General features: G+C 42.1%; 1 protein-coding gene across 1 annotated transcript; it reads left to right on the plus strand.

The window, feature by feature from the left end:
- Nucleotides 1–115: 115 nt before the first annotated feature.
- Nucleotides 116–17,828, plus strand: ntn5 (netrin 5). The gene is made up of 8 exons (XM_070854496.1): nt 116–181; nt 1,727–1,848; nt 7,657–9,125; nt 10,327–10,515; nt 12,477–12,626; nt 15,268–15,318; nt 16,268–16,348; nt 16,703–17,828. The coding sequence occupies exons 3-8, from the start codon at nt 7,667–7,669 to the stop codon at nt 17,278–17,280; spliced, it is 2,508 nt and encodes an 835-aa protein (XP_070710597.1). The 5' UTR covers nt 116–181; nt 1,727–1,848; nt 7,657–7,666; the 3' UTR covers nt 17,281–17,828.
- The last annotated feature ends 5,154 nt before the right edge of the window (nt 17,829–22,982 follow it).

Genomic DNA, 22,982 nt, shown 5'->3' on the forward strand with positions numbered 1-22,982 from the left:
TCTGTATCAGTTTTGGTTCACATCTGAGAACGATCCACTCCAGCCAATTAACTTCAACCATTTTTCCTATTCCACTGAGGGATAATTGGAACAAACTGGGGAGTGAGATCTTTGCCTGGACGATACGAGATAAGACTATTGCGACTGGCTTTCCTCTGTGTCCTCAATTTGCCCGCCAGTGGTAATAAACTTGATCTGCGCAGTGTAGAAAAATGTCCCTTGCAGGCCGTGAAATGTTTAATTGAGTCTTAAAATTTTAGTTCTCTTTTAAAAGAGGAAAATCCTGCGTTGAAACTTGATAAAATGCCACTTTTCTCTAAAGCAGGTCAACCTGTTTCAGGAACTTTTTATGTGTTGACACTGTTTCGTCTGATTTAGTGTTTCCTCTGGAGCTTGTAACAACAAATACAGTAAAATGGTCCATTTACAGATGAATTATGCCATCAAATGGCCATAATGTGTTAACAGTGGTGGGAGAAGTATTCACAGCCTTTATTTCCAGCCCCTGGAAAACTGTCTCTCCAATTAGCTTCTTACTACGAGCAACAGGAACCTACAAGAACATAAGTCCGAACAGTTTTGGGTATTTTAAGCTGAGAGATTTTTATCTTTATGTTTCTGTCTGGGCCTTTCTGACTGATTTTACTTTGACTTAAAAATTGATCACAGTTGTGACCTCGTTGCTCTACAGTCCTGATCAATTTTTATATTTACAGTTTTTATAGAATTTAACACTTCATAAATAATACATACAGACATATTTTTTCCCAAAGTTTAATTTTGATTGTTGCTTATTTTGTTAGATATTTAATGTTTTAGAGAAATTATTATTGAAAATACATTTTTAGGGACCTCCTAAAAATACTCTAGCAAATGTTTCCGGCAAAACAGTCCCTTTTAGTAGAAAACTTGTTATTATTGCTAATGTACTAACATGAAAAGAGCAGTTTAATGTTGCAGTTGGCTGTGACTGGCGTAATTTTATTTTATTGGGTCATTTAATCTGTAATTGCATCATGTAAGAAGTGGTCGAGGAAATATTCACATCCGTTTACTTACATAGAAGTAGCAGTGCAACAAAGTAAAAGCAGTATAGTACAGAAGTATTAGCAAGAAAATGTACTGAGAATATTAAACTGATGAGTGTGTTTTTACAAAATCACGTTTTAATGCAAAATTTTCTTCTTTGGAGTAGAAAGTAGAATAAAATGTAATAGCTAAGTAAGATATGAGTAGGTTATCTCAAATGTGTGTTTAATTATGGTGCTTGAGTAAATTAGGTGTAAAAGGACAAATAAACAGTGTAGTACTGCTGTGATTTTGGGTTCATTGTTCATTTATGGACAAAAATATCAATAAAAGGAAAAAGGGGCTTGTTAGGATGACATACAGCAAGAAGAGTGATGGGTATCAACATTTGATCATTACTGTCCAATATTTTAAACCTGAAATCAATAACTACACACTATAAAAAGGATATTGGCCTACTAGAGCAGGGTGATGGATCCATTTTGCCATGTGATCCAGTTTGGCAGAGGTGCGCTGTGCGTCAGGCAGGATGTGACTCCTCTCGAGGTGGGAGCACTTGGCTCACTGCAGTTACTATAAGGAGAGACGCACCTCCCAGCTGATCCCGTTAATTTATCTCCCCCTCCTCCCTCCCTCCTCCTCCTCCTCCTCCTCCTCCTAGTGCTGCTGTACCCGGTGTGTTGCCCCCTCTCGGCAGCCTTGTCTCCTGCTCCTGCTGCTCCGCACACGGACGCGCTGGAGCTGGATGTCCGGACACTTGCTGCGCTTCTCTTCATGATCAGGAGCAGAAGGAGACGGAGAATCACTGAGGCGCACATGGTGAGCGCTTGTGATTTATTTCTTACCCTTTTAAAACTGTTTAGAGGCTGAAACTCTGAGCTTTGTGCCTGTTGGAGTCGCGCGTAAAGAGACAGCAGAGATGAGGCGAAAAAATCACTGAAACATATTCGCGAAATTTATCTTTAAAATTGCACCTGAGCAGTTTTAATCCCCATGTTGTGTTTTCTGCTCTAAAGTATCCAATAATTTAACAAACAGACTAAGTAGCCTGATATTTTTGTGCGCCATCGCAGCTCAAGTTATCTTCAGAAATTCAGCCGATAAGCGTGTCAGACTTTTTCTATTTAGACTATTTCTTTTAACATTTTTTAAAAACAAAAATATTTGGTTATATACGTGTTACATCTGCTGTATTTGTCTGATTTTACTACATGCATTTGCTGCTTTATGGTTTCTACATTTTTTCCCAACATCTCATATAAGCATAAATCCAAAACTGACCTTTTTACTTTAAAACTAAGAACTGAATTTCCTCACTGCTCCTTCATTTTAATAACTCTTTTTGCATGAATTGTTACTGCATGTTTGTCGCTGGTACAATCCCACTGTTGTTATAACTGTAAAGAAAATAATGTAGATTTTTGTCTTTGTGAACTTCTGTCGTGGATTCATTAAATAAAATATGAAAACAGTAAATATGAACAAGACAATAACTCCAGATTTTAATTAGTTGGACTTGAAACTGGGAATAAAAATAGTCCTTAATGCCAAACAGATACAAGACTCACCATCAAGATCTTTCTCTAAAATCTAAATGAAGTTGTTTGATCAAACTGCGATAGCCTGGCACTGAAAATATTATTGTTCCTCTCTTGGAGATAAAGGTAATTGACTGCAGCCAATTTCTGCTTAACAAGTGCAATTAGCTCTGCAGAATGGAACCAGTTAGACTGCGGGCTTCGCTGTTTGCTCTCGCCAAAGTAATCAGGCTAAATATGATAAACATTTGTGTTTAATGAACCGAGGCAAGTGAATCATTATTCCCAGGTCCATTAAATGCAACGCCCGCAACATGCGTGTGACTGCGGGCTGTTTTTCCTTTTCATTTTAATTAATTAGTTTCCCTAAAGTCCCTTTGCTGCACTTGCAAGAGAAAATATACTGTATTTGTTTTAATAGACATGAGACGGATTGCTCCTTTTTTTTTTTTTTAATATTATAGCTGAGGGTCTCACATACAGTCTGGGCCTTTAGTGTGTTTTATCAAAACAGGCTGTTGTTTCTTTATTTTTAATAATCTGCTAAACAATCCTAATAATAATTCAAATGGTAAAAAGTGTAGGGGCCTTTTTTAAAAATTTATTTATTGTATTTTTGTTTTGTTTTGTTTTTCCACCTGCTCCTCTTTATTAAGCCACTAGAAGACAATGTGTGGATTTAATTGACACACAGAGGCGTAACTTTTATTTCCATCAGGCTTGAGGTTGTCTTTGGCGTGACTGCAGCATGGAATCACAATGATTTCATTTCCATCTGTTTTTCAATATCGACATGTGAAGCTGGAGCTGCTGGAGAGCGTCTTGCCAACTTGTATGAGGCTGTAAAGGAGGGTGGGGGGGCTGACAGGAAACTCGCTTTCAAATATCAAGTGGGTGACATGTGTTTTTTTATTCAAAAATGAAGCAAGCGGGGCTCATGGGTCGGTGCAGAGGCTGAGACGCCCTCAGTGGAGGTGCAGTGGGCCCCCGGGGGCCGCGCACATGCACCGGATTGGCAGTTTGCTGGAGGTGCAAACGTGAATGACAGAGGCCTTTAGCTAAAGATACAAGCAGTGATAATCCATTTTGTGCTGTCTGTTGCTTCCACCTCCTGGACTGCCCCACTAAAATTAGATTATTACACCTAAAACAGAACTCTTGGAATCTGCTCCGTGTGGAATAACACACACATGGGCTTCAACTGTGCAGGCAGGAATGCAGTTTGAGAATACAGAGCGCATACGTAGCCTCCCTCTTCTCACCAGTGTTGTATTTCTGACCGACTGAGGACAATTGCAAATTAACAAAGGTGTCAGTGTGGTAACATGCACCAACAGGTGCTTTGGTTCAGCTTCAAACATGGAGGCCATGAGAGATGGCTTATATAATTGATCATATTTATTTAAAGGATCTGTGTCTTAGTGCAGAGCTGCAATGTAGAACTCTGGGAAAGCGACAATCGCCCTGATATAAAACTGTCCCTCTAAACTGCACAGTCTGCACAGTGTTTGTATAAAAATAGTTTAGCCTTTTCAAACTCATCATGAAGCAGCAAAGCAATTTGATTTTAACACATTTGCCTCCATCTTACTGTTCAGAGCTGCTGCCCATGACGAGGAATGTTAAAATGTGCGAGACAGGCCAAATCCAGCTCATCTGCTCACCAGAAGAGCCCCAGACTCACACGGGCCCACAGCTCTAAAGTGTGAACAGGCCAGAGACAGTTAACAGGTAGCAAGAGAGAATACCACACACCAGAGATTTCTGTGCTCCAGTTTCTCAGTCCTTGTTTCCTGCAAAGTCACAGCAAACCAGTTTGTTGCAGCAGAATAAAGCTCTAAAAACATATTTATCAGCGTAAACAATTATAAATTCCCATGTTGCTACTTCTTGGTTATGTATGTTCTTGGCTTTTCCTTTTAGATTCTCTCCTTCACAACAGCTAGACTCCTCGAGCACCACCTGTTAAAATGCCTACAACGTCTCCTGACTCCACGCCTGCTCTTGCTTTCGTCTTATTATTAATATTGTTATTAAAAAGACAGCAGAGGATAGGTGTTGCATAAATACATTAAATAAAAGTCGACATAATCCAAAACAGATATTGCCACAAAAAACGAACGTAGCTATAAACGCTCACGTCTTCCCTAAAAGATCACTGCTCCCATTTTATTACCCGATGGAGTCACATTTCTCTCCAATAACCCTGCTATATTCTTAAAAATACAGTACTAGTCGGTATAATAGTGACTTAAAGTACTTCACCCTTTGGGGGTAAATACTTATGCAAACAAGTATTTCGTATTTGCAATTAATTTAGATCACATTAAGTTAGGATTTCACTTTGACATATTTGTTTTAAGTGACAAAGAAGCTTCATTAAAAACAACACCACATGTAAACTTCCAAAGGGAGGGTGTGAATATTTTTTTTAATAGATAATGTATATGCATAAATTCTTGGCAGTCCAGCTTTTACTAAACCATAAAACTAGAAAATAAATTTCTCTTCCTGGCATTAATTTTTGGCTTCCTCAAGTTTCCTCTGGACGCATTTCAGCATTTCAGCATTTCAGCGTAATGAAGAATAGAAGGAGAATTACATTAGGAAATAAATGGGGACTGCAGAGCGCGAACATGAGCGTCAGTCTCCTCGCTCTCCTCTGTTCGTCTATGCTGTAAACATGCCCCCAGGTTGTCAGCAAGTATTTTTCCAGCCCCTTGCCAGCCAAGCATAGCTGCTTCTAAAGATCACCCGCCGGAGATGTTGATCTCATCTTACCACTATTTGGCTGTATAAGCTTTTTGAAAGACAGAGATTGCTGCCAAGTTATTTCAAAATTTGAAGTTTACTAGGGAGGGAAAAAAGGGACGACATGCAATTTGAAGTCAATATGCAAACAAAAAAAATTCTCGTAAATACTTATATTGTGCAGTTTTACACTTAACAGGGAATGTCGCTCATCTTCAACTTGTTCTCCGACACACAGGGCTGTGTGAATTTATGGAAAGCAGCAGAGAAAAAACGTTGAAACTGTATCCGGTGGGTTACAGTGGCGGTGCCAGACAGATGATCTGGTTTCGGAAGAGGAGAGAGTCTGGATTTGGCCCAGAGGGGCGCATTAAAAACCTCAAGGGCCTCTCTCAGATGAGCATCCATTTATCAAAGTGCATGTAATGGGCCGATGTTTAATTAGTCATGTAATGTGACAAAGACAAGAGCAAGTGCATGTCATGGGAATGTTAAACAACCGCCCCCTTTCTCCTCCAGCCTTGTGTGTTTCACTCGCCCCAATCATGTACCCCCACCCGCCTACGCTCGGTGGTCATTCCTCATTCAGAACAAATTCTTCCACCACTTCCCTGAATCCTCCAGTAACCTTTACCCTGCTCTTAGGCCCTTTGACACCGTCTTCCCATCTTATACAGCCAGGACATTGACACCGTATGAAACCAGAGACCTAATTAATCATCCGATCAACTTATAAGTCCTGCTTTTTATCAGTGCGTTCAGGTTCCCATGGGGCATGTCTCGACACGTCAGGAATGACCAACCGAGGCATTCTGGACCCAAGGAATGCAGCGCGGTGGCAACAAGGTCACAGTCAGACCGCTCATCACTGCACTCCCTGCTTGTTGTGTTTCCTGTAGCAACACCACACATCAGGGTCGCCTGATACGCCTGATCTCGGCTTTTGTCCTCGACTGAGTTTGGTTGATCCACTTTCTAGCATGTCTGTGCTTTTGGGAGGTCAGGAGCGCAGCGGTTTGTCCGAGACAGCCGAGGGAGTGCCGCGGCCTCCTCCCAGGCTACTCTGAGCTGTGTGGTCCCTGAGGGAAGCCTCATATTTCGGTCGTTGGCTAATTGAGCGGGATGACGAGGCCGGAGAGGCTCTCTGCCCTGTCCTCTCCTACGGGTTTGGTTTATGCAGCCCTGCTGACTTTGCTGTCAGTGTCAAACGCTTGTTAGGACACCATCAATCTCGTAGCAGTTAAGAATATTCCCAGAACAGAATGAAGGGACCAGGTGATGGATGGACAGGGGGACGGAAGAGCAGAGGGAAAGTTGTTTGAAAAATTGGAAGGAAGGTAGTTGTTGATGAGAAAATGTCAGTCCTGTTAAGAAGGAAATAAACAAGAATGACCCAAAGTAAAAGTGGAAGTTATTGACCTTTCAGAAACAAGTAAAAGAAGCGCTTCTTGGGAATGTGCTCCTGGGCTTAAAAATAATAAATCACCAGTTCCAGAGAAAGTACATGCATTGTTCATTTTGTCCACTTGCCAAAATTAACGCTCTCGGGTATCTAATCTTGACAGAAGGAATAAATTATCCTCATCACCAGTTGTACGAGACGGGAAGGGATTTGTTCACACTGCGGGCGTACACAAGTCTGTATTTGTCTTTACCACGGAAGTATCCATGTAGGGGCTCAAGCCGAACGCACATTTCGACCTATAAATCATTTCCTACCATCCTCAAGACTAATCTCCAACTCCACTCCTTCCCTTTCCTCATTTCATTTTGTCTTTTTTTCACATACCCTGTTTTCTGCTCGATAACACTTCACTCCGCTCACGCTCAGCCACCTCGCTCGCCCGCAGCCCTGACCGACGGTAAAGTGATTTGAAAAGGAGAGCCATAAATGTGATGGATGTGGTCCAGCTCAGGGTTTAGCCCCAGCTGTCGGGCATGCTTTTTGTCATTTCAGACAGACCCGCTGGGTGCGCGCCCTTCTTCACCCGCACTCATCCACTCTTTTTAGGGTTTAGGGGAGTTTTAAGATGAATATGTTCTTAAAGGCTGTCAAGGTCACAGGTTCAAACCAGTGGCCGACACCACTGAGAGCAGAGATTACATTTTTACTGGATGAGATCTTTACTGGCATCTACTGAAAGCCAATAAGGTGCAGTTGAAGTGATGCAGTGAGCTGGTATCGTGTGTTTTCAATAAAGGCACAGGTGGTCTCTCTTAGATTTCCTTCTTTGGCTTCAAATGTAAGTCATATGAATCAATCAGGTTGTTTTTTTTTTAGTTTTATGATCTAGCTCCCAAGGTTTTCTCTTAAAAATCATCTTTTTTTCTTCCACAGGCTGGATGACATGATGTTCCTACCCTTCCCCCCTCCCCCCTCCAACTCTCTCTTCCCTGTTTTCCTTCAACTCCTCCTTTTCCTTCCCCCATCCCTTGTATCCTCTTCCCTTTCCCACACCCCATTGAGCTGGACTTCGCCTCACGACCCCTGCTACCACCTAGACGGCCGTTCACGACACTGCCTGTCGGAGTTTATCAACGCCGCCTATGGCGTTCCAGTCAATGCTAGTCGCTCGCTAAACGGGCCCGATTATGATAGTAACATCACCACCTTGACGGATCTCCACAACCCCCACAACCTCACCTGCTGGATGGCTCACGGAGGTCCTGACAATGGAGACTGGGTGCTCACGCTACCTCTGGGACGCCGCTTTGAGATCACCTACATAAGTTTGCAGTTCTGCCAACAAGGGGAGCCATCAGACCCCATCTCCATCTCCATCCTCAAATCAATGGACTATGGCCGCACCTGGAGGCCGATGCAGCACTATTCCAGTGACTGCCTTGGGAACTTTGGGCTGCCCTCCAAGACAGTTGCACAGACAAGACACCAAGAGACAGAGCCACTCTGCTCAGACCCTCGCCCCCTGCAAAAGCAGAGAGGTGGCATGGTGCTGGCCTTCTCCACCCTTGACGGACGGCCGTCCTCTCCCGATTTTGACCACAGCCACACCCTCCAGGACTGGGTGACGGCCACAGACATCCGTGTGGTTTTCCACCAGGTGTCCAAAAATGCTAAGGTGGGCAACTCAGATAAGAAAGAAGAAGCACAGTGGCGTGATGGTACAGGACATGACAGAGGGACTGGTCTTCTGAGGTGGAGATCAGGCTACAAGGGGCACACTGGAGATCAGACTGACAAGTTAAACACAGATAATACACTGGCATTTTTTGACAGGGAGACAAAAAACTCAGAGATAAGGGGGAGGAACAAAGGGGACAAAGATGGAAGGAAGGGTCATTATAAAGGGTCAGGTCAAGATGAAGATGGACACAATGTGACCAGCAAGGAAGGGGGCGATAGTTTTAGCACAGACATGCTCGCCTCTTCAAAGAAAGGCGGGAAAGGCAGAGGACGTGGCCGCAAGAAGGAAAACAATAATTGGCTGCCTTGCCCCATTGGAGGTTGTAATTGGACTGTTGAGGGGCGGAGCCAGGGCAACAAGGGGCGGGAACTAAGGAAGAGGAGGAACAATAATCTCAACATAAAACAAAGCTCGAGAAATCTGCAGGTGGCCCCACCTTCTGTTTCAGCTGTTCGAGCTACTCTGGCCCTCTCTGACCTGCAAGTTGGCGGCAGGTGTAAATGTAATGGACATGCTTCGAAGTGTCGCCGTGACGACACAGGTCGGGCTGTGTGCATGTGCGAGCACCACACAGCGGGGCCTGACTGTGATGTGTGCGAGGATTTCTATTACGACAGACCATGGCATCGAGCTACACCCACACACCCAAACCCCTGTGTTGGTGAGTCCTGCATCCAATAGTTCAATAAATTAGTAGAAAAAAATGTTATGTTAAATATGAGGTGTATATTTTACACATGTATTTATTGTTCATGAGAGGTAAAATAAAAATAATAGAATACATTAAGAATATATTCTACATATAAACATATCATATATTAGTATATTGTAATTTTTTTCAGATCCATTTAAGTAGTACATCCATAAAACAAAAGAGACAGATTTTAAAAACAAAGACAGCAGAGGACAAGATCCTGACTGTTCCTTGTATGGGGGACGATCACCAATAAGGAGATGGTACATTTCCCATAATGCCACTGGATGGTGCCTTTCATTAGGCCCCCCAATGGTAAAACACCCATGTCTTTAAAACTCCATAGAGACAGTTTGTAACACAGATTTTCTGTTATAAATTTGTAGTCTTCGAGCCCAGGTCAAGATGACCTCATCGGGGTTATTTTCTCAGACTTCAGAAAGTTCCTCCAGAGTCACAGAGGAAATTACACGCCTGTTTTCACGGCCTGGATTTAATGTAGAAGTACCATTAAATTAAATTTGTTGTTGCTGAACCTGTACAAGCTAAAGCTTTTTTTTTCAGCTTTGTCATGAACACCTGCAAGCACCCAGTCATGAATTGTAACTTTAGCTGACATTTGGTTACTTTTATAATTAATGTGAAGAAGTAGTGTTGATATGGACATATTTCAATGGCGCGGCATGTGGTGCCTGCATTTTGTCAGACTGTATTGAAGATGCTGTGATACCAGCCCCCACTTTGTACCATTCTCCTGTTGGAATGGAGCTGGAGTGGGTAATTTTATGTACATGTTGTTTACATCTGCTCTTGACAGAATAAACACATCGGATGAATCCCAAATGTGGATCGCAACATCCCCAGTCTGAGTCTGGCCAGAGACTTTTGTTGCATGGCAAATCTCTCCCTCTTTCAGTTCATTTCCTCCCATCATCTTTCTGCTGTTGAATCTCTAATTCAAGCAAAAAATGTCCAAAAACTAAAGACTAAACAAAGATCAGCTCCAAAGATGTCACAGTGTAATGGTATTTTCATGATTTACCACCTCCTTTGTTTCCTAATCCCTGAACCTGAAAGTTACCAATTAAAAAGGAACCAGCCACTGGGTGTGAGATCTTGTGATGATCCTTTTCTTCATTGGTATATTTTATTTATCTCCCTTGTGTAGCCTGTGAGTGTAACGGCCACTCAAACAAGTGCCGCTTCAGCATGGAGGTGTTTCAGCAGTCTGGCCGGCACAGCGGAGGTGTGTGTCAGAAGTGTCGTCACCACACGGCCGGACGCCACTGCCAGTACTGCCATAACGGATACACCCGCGACCACAGCAAGCCGCTGAACCACCGCAAGGCCTGCCAATGTCAGTCATCAGACGTGTGTGTGTGTGTGTGTGTGTGTGACACAATTAAGGGGAAGATGGCAGTGTATTCTAGTTTGTGTATTTGTGCATAATGCATGGGTGAATGACGAGCAACTTTAATAACCAACTGTGCATTCCAAGAGTATGAAAAGTAAATCATAGTGCGAGATATCTGACTGTCTGACTGCATGTCTGTGTGTGTTTACATGCCCACTCTGTGTCTGTCCCAGCGTTCAGAAGTGTTTATGGGGTGGTTACATTGTGAAAGGGGACAGCCATTCCTGTTAGCGATACAAAAACACACACGAACCCCACTGAGCTGCCACCTGTATCCCCATCGTTACCACCGCTTGGCATCTGACGTGACCCCTGACCTTTGACTGGTCACATGTCCTAAGTGACTGTGACACTCTGGCATGCTCGTGTGGAAGCTTGACCGCTGGCCTAATATATCCTAAAGTTGATGGGCTCTCTTTGAGTTTGACACAGGGTCGACAATATATGAGCAAAACATCCCCATATTTTATCACTTTTTATGCTCGAAACAAAAGCAAACTGCAAATTCATATCCTCCACCGCACAGTCTTACATCTCAGCTTTAATTTACTGATGCTATATTTCAACAAGTTACCCTTCAGAGGCCAATTATTCATTTTCTCCAGTCAGGTTGTTTGGACTCATTGTAAAGGATTTGTCTAAACATTACTAGAGTGTGAACAGAGCAGCTGAAGTGTGGCTTCCTCTCTCTATCTGTCTTCTCTCATTGGGTCTTATCCCGTGATAGCAGTGGTAAATAAAAAGCTTTGCAATGTAAACCATGGCAAATCCAGGCAGTAATCATTATACAGCATCCCAACAACCAACGTTAAGAGGGGTAAAAAATGAAAAGATATTAATTTAGATACAGGATTGGTCTCCATCTTGATAAACACTGATGGGCTAAAAGCTCCAGGGATACCAATGGAAACAGGTCCAGGGCCTTGATGTTCTAACCCTGATAAATTTTGATATTAGTGGTGTCTGTAGGGCAATTTGTCTTTGTTTACCCAACATGACAGCAACAAAATAGCTTTTATGGTGTTAGTAGAGGTCTGGTGTCTTTGCTCAAGGACGGTCCCTCAGGACGAACGCTGTCAAGCAGGATTAAACCTGGGTCCTGCCACTGATGGATGGTCTTCTTGATCCTGTCCATTATCCTGTCTGTCCTTTGTGCAGCTCAGACTTTTCCTTAACTTGCTTACTAGGTGTCATAGCTAGATGTGGGCAGCTCAACCAAATACGCTTGCTTGTTTTTCATATTCATACAAATGAAACATTTGTGTGTCTGTGATTGGCAACTAAAAACAAGACTACGACAAGGCTCCATTAATTGATATTTGTATACTAGCAATGTCTCCAGTATGTGTAATGTGAAATGTGAGAGTGGTGGCTCAAAGAATAATGGAGCATGGAGAATTTTATTGTCTTTCAGCTTATTGTTTTGGTTTTATACCTTGCAATTTTAATATTTTGGTTCTCTCTCAAAGCTCCCAGTGTTGTTTCTAGCAGGCAGCTGTTTTTAGCTTGTTTGATAAACCACTTACACTACCTGCTATGCACCAAACAGCAGACAGACAAAGTTAACGACTAGCTAGTGAACACTGTGAAGCATGTAGCAGCTAAAGAACCAGATATTTCCCTCAGAAGTTGGTGGAGACCAAAACAAAGATAAAAGGAAAGTGAATATCGGACATACAGATGTCAGATGGAGAAAGACTTGACTTCAAATACATGCTGGCAGTGAAATTACTAATCTGTTTACAAAACACATCGCCACACTTCACAGGTGATGTCTGTGTGATTTTCAGCTAGTTTTTATGGCCCCAGCGGTCCCGAAAAAATTAATTATTGCAGCTTTAACCTTTAGGTTACAAAAATAAGTCAACAGTATCACATCTTAAATCTCCTCTTCTCTTTTTCAGCATGTCAGTGCCATCTTTTGGGAGCAGTGGGTCGCTGGTGTAACCAGACATCAGGTCAGTGTTTGTGTCGAGAAGGGGTGACCGGCCTCAGGTGTAACCGCTGTGCCCCGGGATACAAACAGGGCAAGTCCCCTCTGCGGCCCTGCATACGTAAGTCAACCAGCCAGTATAAATGTTGATTCAGACCTGGGAAACTTCCAGTTATATAACTTTATATGAAGACTATCGACCTTTGTTTGACAAGGTTATTAGACCTGTGAATATCGTCAGTTGTCTGTGCGAAGCAAAGGCCGAGGTAGCTTGACTTTAGCGCTAAAAAAAACTTTGTAGAGGAGGATGCCTGAGGACTTGTTTTAATATGGATTATGAGTCTTATCATATCTAAAACAAATGAATGCTACCCTGCTAAAATAAATCAGGCCTTTATTACTTTGTTCATCATGACAAAGTGACCTCTTTAATTTCTCCTTCAACATGATTTGCTTGTGGACTAAATGGATTAAACCACCTATCAAGCTCCCTAAGCCTTTATCAAGTAGTAGCTCAATATAAAAGGGGCCGCTGCTGTCCAGACTAATTTGGCCCAATATCCCAGCATGTCCCCTTTTCATCATCCCTAGAGACGGTTTCCATAGCAGCGTTAACATGAGCTGACCGCTACAGGGAAACCTCATCTCCAGCTGATCTGGGATCAGCGTCAGATCAAATGGATTGTTGCTACTCATATCTCTTCGCCTGGCCAGCGCCGAACCTCAGCCATGAGCGCTAATCCACGTGCACTTCCATGGCTAATCGCACGAGGGCCGACAACTACATAGGCACTGACGCTGTGTAAGCCCCAATCAGGTGACATAGGGAGCCAGCGGCGGCGAACTTCACACCTGTTGTGCAGCTCAAAACGCCCCCATCATTGGGCCCAGACTCATAACTCTCCCAGTGAAAGGAGTGAGTGAAAGAAAACCTTGTTTGTTTTTACTGCCAGACCATCTCAGGCTATGTATAGCATCCCTTACCCCCCGCCACCTCCACCTCTAACACCTCGCCACCACCTCCTCCTCCTCTCATTAGACATGCAGCAGACAGGCTAAACTTAAAGTCAGCTTCCACCGAAGCTTTTTAATCAAACCTTGTGCAGCACAGGGCGATCACAGAATTAAGTGTGTGACTCCGCTGTGCTCCTTACCTTGTAAGGCAGCATGCTAACATCCATCTTACGGGTCTCTAAGTTATGTGTGTGTGACCAAACTGCATTGGTTTGGACCAATCAGTGTAAGCTACAGGTGGGATTTAGGTGTAATAGCAACAAAGCAACTGTTCATTTGAAAGCAACAATGGCTGCTCCTAAGGAGGTTAGCACAAATGCTGTTAAAGCATCAGTTATATCTGACCTGGAGAGCATCTCTTCATTGAAAGAAAAACAATGTGTATCCGTAATTTACATTAACTGTGATATGAATTGGCATGCAGGCTTAAAAACAAAATGTACTCACTAGAAGAACTTAACAGCTGAGTCCTTCTGGCCCTCTCAGACACAACAGGTTTTTAGCTGCGCTTGCCTCTAGATTAAGCCGCCTGTTAGCAACTGGACAGAATGCAAGTTTAAGTCACTTCTACGCTAAGCTTGACTTTTGAGGCTATGTCCCACTTTTTTATGCCATTTGTGGTTATTCCACATAAAAAAATGAGCACATGATGGAGAAAAAAACCTAGCGAAACCTCTGCCAAGCTAATTAAATTAACGCCACCTAAAGCAAGAGAGCTACATGACGGGAAAGCCAGCTGGCACTTTAGTTAACATAACTAATGTAACGTCAGCAAAAGCGTTAGCCTACCAGATTTCAGAAGCTGTCATCTCAGCTTTTGAAAGTCACATATTTGAATGAAATGTATTGTAATTTTTATATACATATTTATTTATTAGATAATATTATTAAAACAAACAGATACAATGGAAAATAAATCTGAATTAACAACATTTGTTGGTGCATTATAGGTGTTATGTCAATGATTTGTATTGTTAAGTTGTTTAATTCTACTTTTTTCCATTTTATTCTCCATTTCTTTTTGGTAAAACACCTGCTTATTTGTAGATAATGTGTAATATTTGAAAAGCTGAACATTTTACCTTTGTATAGGCACTAATATCTGAAAAATTCTTAAGGCACTCAGCCCTGCTCACACATTTGACTCATTTTGACCTTTCATGTATACTTTACGTACTTATACACACAAACACAGAGCACCTTCCTGTGTTTAAAAGTGGGGGACAGTCAGCTGGGTGGGAGTGTAGGGTGTCACTGGCCCAGTTGTGTCAGAGAGGAGAGGACATGGACGGGGGGACGGAGTGTGAACTTGGTAAAATATGGCAGCACTGTCACACACTTTTACAAGAGGCCTGGATAATGTATGTACAGCCCTGCAGGTTGTTCATTTTCCAGCTACAAGTTCACGGACAAGCTAACTTTATTAGAATCTGTTTAATGTTAAACGCAAAACCATACAAGAAGCGATGGTTTGACCTTATTAAATTACCAAAAGTAAAGTTTGTGTCTGTGTGTGTGTGTGTTTCTAGCCCATAAAAGGGGACCACACACATGCTTTTGACACTTGCTTAGCACATCTTCTGTGCAGACATGTCCCATGCACTGAGAGGCATTCAAGCATAGCACGCATAACACACACACACACACACACACTCGGTCTGCAAAACCTGCCAACTCATGTAGGTAGGCTGAAGCTTCCCTGTGCATCTGTTACTGTCACCTGTCTGAATCTCTGTTTGTGTTTGCAGGAATTCAAGAGGTCGCTCCGACCCCAGTGTACCAACCTCAATACAGCATAGGTGGGTGGATTTAAAATCAGAAATATATTTTAACCAATCAATAAATACAGCTGATACATCTTTTGGTCACTTGGAGGAGTTTTAAACCAACCTGTTCTCGTTTGTTTTTAACTGTTAGCATTTTTCCACAATTATTTTATATTTATAAGATCATTAGAGTTGGGTGATGCAACCATATATTTCATCAGATATTTTTTTAATACCGTGTATACAATGTTAACCATCTCTTTAACGTATCTGGTTGCTTTTGGTCATTGTGGGTAATGTTGCATATCAATTAACCAATATTGGATTTACAGGATTTTTGCATCAGTGCAGTAGATTAATAAATATAGAATTCGCAAGGTTAAGCAAAAATAGAAATTCCCTCTTGAACTTTAATTTTATGTATGAAATTAAAGTTCAAGAAACTGAAAGTTATTATTGTGGCTATTTATTTGTCTTTTAGTCCCGCCACTCGTATGCTCTTTGTTTTGTTTTTTTAAATATGTATTCTTATCTTACTACAAATTGCCCTGTAGCAACCACATGGATGCCGAGGTAAAATGTACATTCTTATGAAATCAAATAAGGAATGTGTGAGAGGCTCAAATCAAAATATTCAGAGCAATTTTCACTTAAAAGGAAAAATGCCTTCAGCATAACAACAGAATAATTCCCCATCTTTTTAACTCTGTTGATCTTAACACACACACATTTGAAGCACTTCTATGGACTCATATATCAAAACAAAAAGTAGCTAACCACTCCCTCCTAGTGGCGGCTTGAGGAATGTCCCACCTGCTGCAGTCGCGGTCATCTGTTAGTCACAGGATACTGTGATGACAAATTGAAGCAGCCATATTGTAATTAGGGGAAAAGACATGTGCTGATATGTTTGCTATGAAATGATACCCTCTCATCTGATGCATTCTCCCTCCCTCTCCCCTACTTCCTCTGTCTGTTCTAGCGGAGGAGTGTGTTTCCTACTGCCAGCCCTCTCAGTTTAAAGTCAGGATGAACTTGGAGACTTATTGTCTCAAGGACTTCGGTTGGTTTCACGTTTTTTATTATTTTCCATTGCCAAAAAGAAAATAAATGGTCTGAAACTATTTACTTTATTTTACTTTATCTCCTGAATTTCTCATTGATTCCATGAAAAACCCAACTATACAGTAAAACTGCATTGGTATTAAAACCATCAATGATTATTCAACATATTGTAATGAAAATTAGAATGAAATAGTATGTATATCTGATGAATGAAACCAAATTTGGGTCACATAAATCCTAAATAGTTAAAGTAAAGATTAAAAGAATCAAAATGATATATTTAAGAGAAAAGACAATGATATTAAAATATGATTTAGATCATGTATAAATATGGACTCTCTGTCTTTCTCAGTGCTGAAGGTGCAGGTGAGAGGGATGGAGCGTTCAGGTCCCTGGTGGCAGTTCTCCATCTCAGTCCAAACCGTTTTCCGCACAGGGTCCACCTCCCGTGTTCGCAGGGGCCTCCAGTCCCTCTGGGTCCCCGACCGCGACCTCAGCTGTGGCTGCCCCGCCCTCCATGTGGGCCGGACCTTCCTCCTGATCGGTGCGGAGGAGGGGGAGCGGGGCTGGGCCCCTGAAGAGAGGCGCCTGGTGGCGGACCGCTCCACTCTGGCCCTCCAGTGGCGGGAACACTGGAGCCCCAAGCTGAGGGGCTTCCGGGGGCAGGACAAGAGGGGCCGCTGCCCGCCAAAATCCCCCGACAACCAGCAACACCACAGGGAGCAAACGAAGCCCCAGTCTGGGTACATCCCCCCTCACCTGCTGACTGAGAAAGATGCCAAGCCTCACAGTGTGGACACACACTCTGTGGACGTGGACGACACTCAAACTTCAGTGGTGCCGCACACACACTCAAGCACAGAAGGCGAGTTTAAATCCCCCACACCAACTACAGCCGGTCTGGTGTGCTCCACTCAAGGTCCTGGATGAAAAGAGACCACAAGGAGACCTAAAGTTAGGAAGATTTTTCCTCCTCTCCAGACATTCTGCCAAAAAAAAAAAAAAAAAAACTACAAGGAGAATAAAGAGAGTGCTCTCTTTTACAGTTTTTGAAGGCCTCAGGAGAAGCAGATGTGACTTTACTTCTCCAACCAGACAACACACACACACACACACACACCTCATGTGATGTTCAAATGTCCATCTATAACTCTGAAGAAAACACAATTTTCTTCACCTAACTGATTGTATGTGGGGTTTTTGGAGCGTAAAAGTCGATTTTCTGCAGCAAAACTCACCATTGATGAAAACAGTCAAGAATTCCACCAACAAAATTGGTGTTATGTGAAATATTATTAGAATTTTAATATTTTCTACTAAGAACCTTTTGAAAATTAAAGTCTGACTAAACTGACTGAAATGCCAAAGACTGATTTTTATTTTTTATCGTTTGAATGAATCATCATTTTGGGGTCACTTTGGGGTAACACATACATGAACAAGGGAAAACTAAAAGTGTAAATATTCCACCTTCCAATAGGCACACAAAAAAACAAATAACCAAATAAATAAATAACCAAAGCTTATTTATAACAAAATGTTTCTGTTTTTTTTTTTAATGAAAACTGTCAATTGTTTTAAAAACATCAAATATTTTATGCTGGTAATTTTTTAATTCATATTTTTGTAAGAATCCAAAATCAAAATCTTTGCTCTTTCCACATGTATTTTCAGCAATTGGGATAAAAGTAACAAGTTCCAGGTCTCTCTCTCTCTCTCTCACACACACACACACACACCTCACGAACACAGTGTACATTATTTGTGCAAATTGACACTATCTGCAATCTGTTCCCTCATGGGACAGCTGTTACAGAGACCAAACTAACCTCAGACTCATTTTCTAACCATATAGGAATCCTCTGATCGACCGTTAGGAGCCCAGATATGGATCTAAAAAGCATCAGCCCAACCTGTCGTCATGACTTCTGTTTCCATTTGGGAGATATGGCGTCATAGCCCAGGGGAAATGATGGTGGTGGTGGAGGGGGCGCATTAAGACAGATGGAGCTGCTCCTATTTGTTGAGCAGCCGTGTGCTTTTGGTAGCGGCCGTGTCAGCGACTGGCTGTACCACTGTGTTGGAGCCTGTGATTGAAAATAAAACGAGAAAAATAGACTTGCTGACTGATGAACGCTCAGTGGGACTTAACAAACAGCACACTTTTTTTTTTATACCCATGAGGCTTCCTCCAGCTGCTTCTTGGGGCTGTACTATCTGCAGGGGTGCCTATAGAAACTACACCAAAAAGATTGTTTTATCAGGATTGTGATTATAACATTAACTTTCTTTATGGCTCACAAAGTTAGCTTTAGCCAGCTAAAATAAAATCATCAGGGAAATCCTGAATTATGAAGACACTTTGCTGGTCTATGCTGCAGAAAAAACCATTTAGGTTAAATACCTAGTGATACACACCAGTAGGACAGGGGAATACATGTGCACTCATATTTCCAACCGTAGTTAGTGGTACAACAGTGGACGTGTGTCACAGATTGTAATAGAAATCTCAATTATAGCTTTAAAAAGAAAAAAAAAAAAAAAAAGTAAGACCTACAGCCTAAAATGTATCTTTAAAATTCAACAAATAAGTTGGTTATGACACTGCAGCGCGAATTTCGATGTTTTTCAGTAGTATCGTAAATACTGAAAAATGCTAACTTTTTAGCATCTTTTAGCTCAGTGGTATTGTTTGGTATTTTATTGGTATTGTCTCACGGCTCCCTGCTGTTTCCAGTAGCCGATTTAAGCAAAGAAAAGCTAATAAACCCACTATATGCCATCTGCTTAGCACCAAACAGCTAGACAAAGCTAGCGACTAGCTGGTGAATATTCTAGAGCATTTAATAAGCAGCTAATAAGCCGGTTATTTTCACAGGAGGTGGTGGAGACCAAAAAGAGAGCTAAAAGAGAGCCAGCGGGCAGCTAATATTGCAACAATATGCTTCAAATCCTCTCTCAAGAGTGAATGTGGCGTCTGAGGAGCGCTTCAGTGGTGGCCTATTGTCAGGGTAAGGTTAGCATTAGCACTGGTTGTTGGTAAAGAGAGGTAATGCTGGGAAACATGAAGTGGCGGCATCAAAAACTGGTAAAAGCTGAACCAAACAGGACTCAGAAAAACTCAAAATGAAACTCAAGATTCAAAAAAACATCAATTCATGGCAACAGCAACAACACCGTGGCTGTATCAGTTTTAGCATGTAGAGTAGAGTGCAGGGTTACGGCTCATATCCACACATGTATAATAAGGCAAACGTGTGTGTGTGTGTGTGTGTGTGTGTGTGTGTCAGAGGGAATGAGTGGAGGGAGGGGCAGACAATGCGTGTGTGCATGTGTGTGTGTGTGTGTGTGTGAAGGCAAAGCACTTGCTGCGTTGCTGCAGGAAGCACCTGTCAGCGGTCGTCTCCCCGCTGCACCCTCTGTCGACATGAGGGTTTGATCCTAAAACTCCCTAAACACACACACTTACACCGACACTAACAGACAACTTAAGCCCGCGACTTGGTCTGCTGCAGGGGGGGAGCACGTCACCTTCGTTAAACTTTAAGCACACTTTTCTTGACGAGGCGAGGTCGATTGTTTTGGTGGCATATGGAAAATGGGGATCAGCTTCTTCTTCTCTGGCATGAGAGGCAGCAGTGTGTGTTTGTGAGTGTGTGGTATTATGTTTACAACCTGCTGCGGGTACATTTTATGAGAGGTGACTCCTCCTGCACTGTAGCCAGAGCCAAAGTTCAACTAGACCTCTCGCAAACACACACACACACACACACACACACACACACACACACACACACTCTTATTTTAGTCCTCTCATTTCCCTTTTCTCTCATACACACTTCAAATTTCACTTCACTCTCTTCTCAAAGCTTGTACAGCTCGTCCTCACACACTCTGAGCTGCTTCACACCCAAGAGCTCAAGTCCAAGTTCAGCTGGTTTCACTGTCACACTGTTTTCAGGACGCACACACACACACACACACACACACAGGGCTTCTGTTAACCTGAGAGGCAGAGGGTCAATCCCTGTGATCCGCGGCCTACATGCCTTCCATACAGACACGCCGCGACACAGCAACCCGACTCCCAGCTAGATTAGGACTAATCAAGCATGGCACATCTCCGGGCAGCAACACCATGACACACACATGCAGACACACACATATAAATGTGCTGTACTAGAAACATGTGCTCACCAGCAGCGTTTGCTGTTTTAAGTTTCCTAGAAATGTTTACTGAAAGTAATGGGATGAAGGAGTATTTTCAAGAACAAAATCAGTGGAAAACCTCAGTTTTTTTGTCCAAGTTCCTCCATGTTGTCTCAAAAAAGACAAAACAGCATAAAGAAGAAATGTAGATTATTGTCAACTCTTAACATAAGAAGCTGACTAAAAGGCATCTTCAAAAAAGGCCCAACGATCTGACAACTCATTTAAAATAATTTCAGCTGTAGCTGGTTTGTGCAGATGGTGTTCCTAATTATTCAACCTATTTTACAGTAGTTTCTTTCTTTCATAGTCCAGAGGACATTCATCCATATTATTTAAATTTATATCTGCATTTTAATTACTTTATGTTTGCGTTTGCATCTACAAACAAGTCTGTTGAGTTGTAGATGTGAGTGTAAATGGATCCCAATTCATGAGAATAATGTTGGATGGTTTAACAGTGGGACAGTAAAAACTGTGGACAGATTGTAAGTATGGCAGAGAATACACTCATGTCAGATAAGATAATAAAAAAGTTACACAGTAAGATCTGTGGTTGTTTGCATCTGTTGGATTCTAAAAAACCCAAAATAATTTTGGCATTTGAACAAAAGGTTTGTGTCACAGTTGTGATCATAATATCAGTGAAAGTGTTGCAAAAGTCTGTTAAAATAAACAGAGAATAGATGCCAAACAATGTTTGACCAATAATTTGAGCAAATAGTTATTTTAAATGGGAGGAAGCTTGTGTCAGAGTGAAAGTGTTGTTCCTTTGTGAAAACGTAACTGCAGCATCAAACCTGAGGGATTTGCATTGACGCATGCTCGTCATTAGCTGGAGAAACTTATCAGCCCCTCTGGTTTTCTGAAAAAACTTTAGAAGCTCACATCTAGAGAGCTGAAAGCAAAGTTAAAAGGTTAAAAAAAGAAAGAGTTCACTTGAACTTAACCTTGAACATTTTTGACATTCTTTCAAAACAGGTTTAGACAAATGACTGAGCCACAATACGTAGCAAAAGGTTTCCACATAAATAACATTTGTAGACGACACAGTTGGTAGCGTGGAACAGTCTGCATGGAACAAGTGCTCAGAAACTGGCCTCTCCTGTAAAAATGTTCCCACAATCCCCAGGTGTCGACCCGTCGTCTGGTCCAGTCTTTGGTCACAAATGTCTGGGACGTCTCAGGCCTTCCTCGGCTTTGTAGTCTGGACCTCATTCTGTCTTTGTAGTCGACAAGAGGAACTTTATTTTGGCAGCCACCGCGTTAGAGGTGACAGCTGATTTACGACGCTGAGGCCAACGGGGCGATCCACCATTTTCTTTCAGTTTGCTCTGGATGTTGTTATGGCGTCCTCACGCAGTCTATTAGTAGTGGAGAGCTGGAGTCGGGGTCCAGGATTAGCGATCAAAAGGGTGAGGGAGGGGGGAGTTTGGGGTAAAAGGTTGGGGGGTAACACTAGCCTGGCCTGCCCAGGTGGTGTGGTTGAAAGGAGACTCCCATATGTGGTGTGGATGGGTCGAACATGGATGTGTGTGTATGTGTGTGTGTTGGCTTCCAACATGGCGTTTGTGTGTGTGTGACTTTTATGGGGCGTACACTTCGGGTGAACTTCGTCTAGTTGGATCTGAACCGTGACCGATTGGATTTCAGGCTCGGGGAGGTGACCCCCGACCTTTTTACAACATCTGCACCCTGGACTTTTCCTCAACTTCACATGACTCCCTGTGCCACCCGCTCCACCTGCCTGTACGAATACAGACGCCACCCCTCAAAACAAAAAATATATTTATCCACCACAACTTAAAAGTAGTTGAGTTTTTTCCTCCATTTTTGAGCTTTCCAACTTTTTGACCTTTGCCAGTTTTACAGCTTTTGTAAACCAAGAATATTAAAAGTTTAAAAATTAAATTTACTTTATTTCTCCAGGATAATCCTCTCAGTATATAAATATTTCTTTTCTAGGTGTCCTGGCTACATATATTAGTCTGTTTCGGTGTCCCGATTCACTTCAGATGAACATTTATTGTAAATTATTAGACATTAAATGGAAATTTTGGGAGATTTGTTTTCTCACCGGCTGTTTCCAGGTCACGAATGAACTTTGAACCTCAACTTTTAAGCTGACGCGGACAAGACTAAAAACGGTAACAGCTCCTAAATGGACCGAGACTATTATTGTAACACATACTGTATGTTCAAGTGTAATTGGGTTTTAACAGAATCAACATAGTGTAAGTGTGGAATGAGTTTGTAATGTCTGACCACAAATGCTACTGCACTAAATAAAACAAAATGCATATTCAAGTGTTTCAACATGTGTTCAGCGTTTATATGCTGCACTGGATTTAATTGAAACAAGTGAGGTTTCAGAAGCTGCAAAAAATGATACAAAATGCAGGAAAAAAAGTGTCACAAGTCCA

This window comes from Pempheris klunzingeri, chromosome 23 (assembly GCF_042242105.1).
Source record: "Pempheris klunzingeri isolate RE-2024b chromosome 23, fPemKlu1.hap1, whole genome shotgun sequence".
NCBI lineage: Eukaryota > Metazoa > Chordata > Actinopteri > Acropomatiformes > Pempheridae > Pempheris > Pempheris klunzingeri.

Bases quoted from the DNA above. Each gene is read 5' to 3' on its own strand.
- ntn5 (XM_070854496.1), top strand. From the start codon at position 7,667: ATGATGTTCCTACCCTTCCCCCCTCCCCCCTCCAACTCTCTCTTCCCT. The intron at 9,126-10,326 runs GTGAGTCCTGCA...TCCCTTGTGTAG, and splicing joins ACACCCAAACCCCTGTGTTG to CCTGTGAGTGTAACGGCCAC. The intron at 12,627-15,267 runs GTAAGTCAACCA...TTGTGTTTGCAG, and splicing joins CCCTCTGCGGCCCTGCATAC to GAATTCAAGAGGTCGCTCCG.